Source organism: Pteropus alecto, unplaced genomic scaffold, assembly GCF_000325575.1.
Source record: "Pteropus alecto unplaced genomic scaffold, ASM32557v1 scaffold134, whole genome shotgun sequence".
NCBI classification, from domain to species: domain Eukaryota; kingdom Metazoa; phylum Chordata; class Mammalia; order Chiroptera; family Pteropodidae; genus Pteropus; species Pteropus alecto.
In genome coordinates, this window is record NW_006436283.1 from 2,766,849 (window position 1) to 2,770,242 (window position 3,394).

General features: G+C 63.6%; 1 protein-coding gene across 1 annotated transcript in view; it reads left to right on the forward strand.

Moving 5' to 3' along the window:
* DNAH17 (dynein axonemal heavy chain 17) overlaps positions 1-3,394 on the forward strand; it is a 111,643-nt gene that overhangs the window by 36,525 nt on the left and 71,724 nt on the right. The window contains 3 exon segments of the mRNA XM_025047110.1: positions 777-946; positions 1,469-1,691; positions 3,245-3,361. Of these exon segments, the coding sequence (XP_024902878.1) occupies positions 777-946; positions 1,469-1,691; positions 3,245-3,361 (510 nt within the window).

Sequence of the window (3,394 nt, forward strand, 5' to 3'; positions counted from 1 at the left end):
GGGGGTGCCCTTCTGTGGCTTTCTGGGGAGGCGGGGAATGGGGAGGGGGAAAGGGTTGAGGGCCAAACAAGGCAGGAGAGTGGGCTTAGGGTCAGCTCGTTTGAATCTTCCCGTGGACTCTGGTGTGTAGGGGGTGCTCAGGGTGGCACTGACCTGGGAGCGAGGGAGCCCATGGGGGTATTGGGGGGCCTGGGAGCGAGGGAGCCGGTAGAGGAGGGGGCGGTGTGGTTTTCAGTTTAATAGACAGGCTCCCTTGGGAGTCCTCTGCTGCCTCTAGGAATTAGCCAGCCCTGCGGAGGGGGGGGTGGTGGCAGAGAGCGGTGGAGGGGGGGCTCCCCTCCAGAGTCAGTGAGTCACCAAATGCCACGGCATCAAGAATATAGAAAAGAAGAAAACGTAGTTAACGCATGAGCCCCCACCGTCTCCCTGACGCACGGGCGAGGGACGGCTGCCCAGTAAGCAGAAGTGACCATCCACGGGGCTGGGCATGGGCGGCCCTGTCTTGCTGCACGAGGTGTGGACGGTGGGTGGGGCATCTGAGCCCTGAGGATGTCAAGCAGCCCGAACGGGGCCCAGTGCCCACCTCTCCTTCCGTCCTGGTCTTCAGAAGCCCCGCGGGCCTTGCCCGATGACGTTCCTGCAGATGGACTGTCCTGAGCCGGGCGCAGGGAGCCCCAGGGGGCGGGAGGCGGGACGCATGTTCCCCAGGCGCCGTGCGGGCCTCTGCCCCATGCCGCCCGTCCCCACGGCGGCTGAGCGGAGGCTGCGCTCTGCAGATCGACTCCTACGAGAGGCTGTACGAGGAGGTGTCCAGGTGTGAGAACACCAAGGTGTTCAGCGGCTGGTTGCAGTGTGACTGCCGCCCCTTCAAGCAGGCCCTGCTCAGCACCATCAAGCGCTGGAGCTTCATGTTCAAGCGCCACCTGAGCAGCCACGTCGTCAGCAGGTGGGTCACACCCGGGGGCCGCCCGCGGACGGCCTCCCGTGGACCCGTGTGGTGTCGGCCGGGCATCTCCCCCAGGACAGGCGTGGGGGCGAAGGGCAGGTTCGGAGGCCGGCGGCCCCAGCAGGAAGGGGACGCCTGGCACGAAGGAGCTTACCAGGAGCGCATGGTGTCTGGATGCCGGACGCCGAGGAAACCTTAGGGGCCTAGAGCCTGGCAGGGAGGCCTGACATGTGACGAATGGACCAGTGACCACGGCTTACGGGTGGCAGTCAGGGCTGTGACAGAGTGTAATTGGGCTGAGGGCCACCCGGGAGACCCCGAAGGCCTCTCTGGGATGTGGCCTTACCCTGGGACTTGCCGATCAGTGTGAAGGGAACTGACGAGGCGTGGGGTGACATGCAGGCGGGGACGCAGCAGGCGTCCTGGGGTGTTACGAGCTCTCCCTCCCTCGGCGGAGCCCTCCCCACAGCCCGCCGCCTCTGATGGCCACAGCCATTCACAGGCTGTCCTCTCGTCCATTAGCCTGAACGACCTGGAAACCTTCATGAACGTCGCCAGGACGGGCTTAAAGAAGCCCCTCAAGGAAGGCGATTATGACGGCCTCGTGGAGGTGATGGGGCATCTGATGAAGGTCAAGGAGAGGCAGGTGGCCACCGACACCATGTTTGAGCCCCTGAAGCAAACCATCGAGCTGCTCAAGACCTACGGGGAGGAGATGCCGGAGGAGACGCACACGAAGCTGCAGGTGGACGGGCTGGGCGCCGGGCGCCATGCTCTGTCTTGGGGGAGGGAGGGGAGGCGACTAGGGACAAGGCCTCAGGCATGGCCTGCAGGCTAGACCTCCCCTTCTAGGCACGGCATCCCCATGGAAGGGGACAGGCGGGACTGGGAGTTCCTCCTTGGATCGAAAATACCTCACGTCCCTTCTCCTGGGTCCCGGTGGACCTAGGGCGTGAGGGATGGTGGACAGAGATCGGGGTTGGCGCTGAGGCGATTTGGGGCCACGGCAGTGGACGAGAGAGGGGCCACCCTCCACTCCCAAAGGGCAGTGGGGCCGCTGCTCTGGAAATTCCCAGCCCAGAAGACCCCAGCCAGCTCCTGTGTCCTCGAGGGACGAACAGGCCCCCGCAGCAAGGCCGTGGAGGGAACAGGGCTTGAAGCCACCTTTGGCCCGCAGTTTGCACTTAACCTGGAAACTGTCAGCTGCCAGAGCCAAAACGCTGGCCGGGGGCGGGGGATGGGAGTGGGGGCCCCGAAGCCACTGCCTGGAGTGTCAGTCCCCTCCTGGATCCTGCTGTCTCTCCTTCTCTCCCCTGTCCTCCTGGCTCTGTGTCCAGTCACACAGGGTCCCTCCCGCTGCCGGTAGGCGCTGACTCCAGCCAGTGCCCAAGACCGCACGGGAGAGGGCTGACCAGATTCGGGGTCGAAGCGGGAAGGAGCGGGAAGGCTGGGGCGACGCCAGCTGCTGGTTGTGTTTTGACCCCAAACGAGGGCTCACAGGGCCCGGCTGAGGACGGGGGTCTGAAGTGTGTGCGGTCAGTCCCCAGGGCTCAGGCCCATGCAGGGGCCACGTGACGTCATGTGAGGCGCCACTGCCGAGAGAATCCGTTAGTTAACCCCGGAAGGACGCGAAACCACGCCCACCTGTGGGCACGGAATCCGTGCGCTGGGATTTTTTTCCTTTAAAATACTTTATGATTGTGAGTATGACATATTCCCAAGTGCGGAGGACTTGGAAAATACAAAAATTCATCTGATTCTTAAAGTCGTTCTCGAAGTGGCGAGATTCGGGGAATGGAGAGCGGGCGCCTGCCGAGGGACAGGGTGGCGCGGGCCGGCGCAGAGAGAACACGGGCAGCGCCTTCGGGGTGACGGGCAGCGCTGTGAGGGGGTCGTGGCCGTGGCTGCAGGACTCGGCACGAGGGATGAACTCGCACACTCACACGTGCACACACGTGCACACACACATGCTCTCGTGTGCCCCACACAGATGCACGTGTGCACACATGCACGTGTGCATGCACGCAGACATACACGCAGCACCGTGCACACACATGCCCCACACAGACATGCACACACACAGGTGCACACATGGATTCAGGCCGTCTGGCCAACAAGCGCGCCGAAGCCGGTCGCCTGTGTGGCCTTGGACCATGGCCGTCTCAGTGTCACCCCCGGAGGGGCACACAGGACAGTCAGTGCTATTGCTGCAGCTCCCTGTGGGTCTGTAATTATTTCATGCGGGAAAGTTTTCAAAAGAACTGCAAAAGGAACGGCCTTGGCCTTTACCTGCCGCAGGAGCTGCCGGAGCAGTGGACAAACACCAAGAAGCTGGCCATCCAGGTGAAACAGAACGTGGCGCCCCTCCAGGCCAACGAGGTCAACATCCTGAGGCGGAAGTGCCAGCAGTTCGAGGTGCAGCGACCGGGGGCGGGGCGGGGGCGGGGC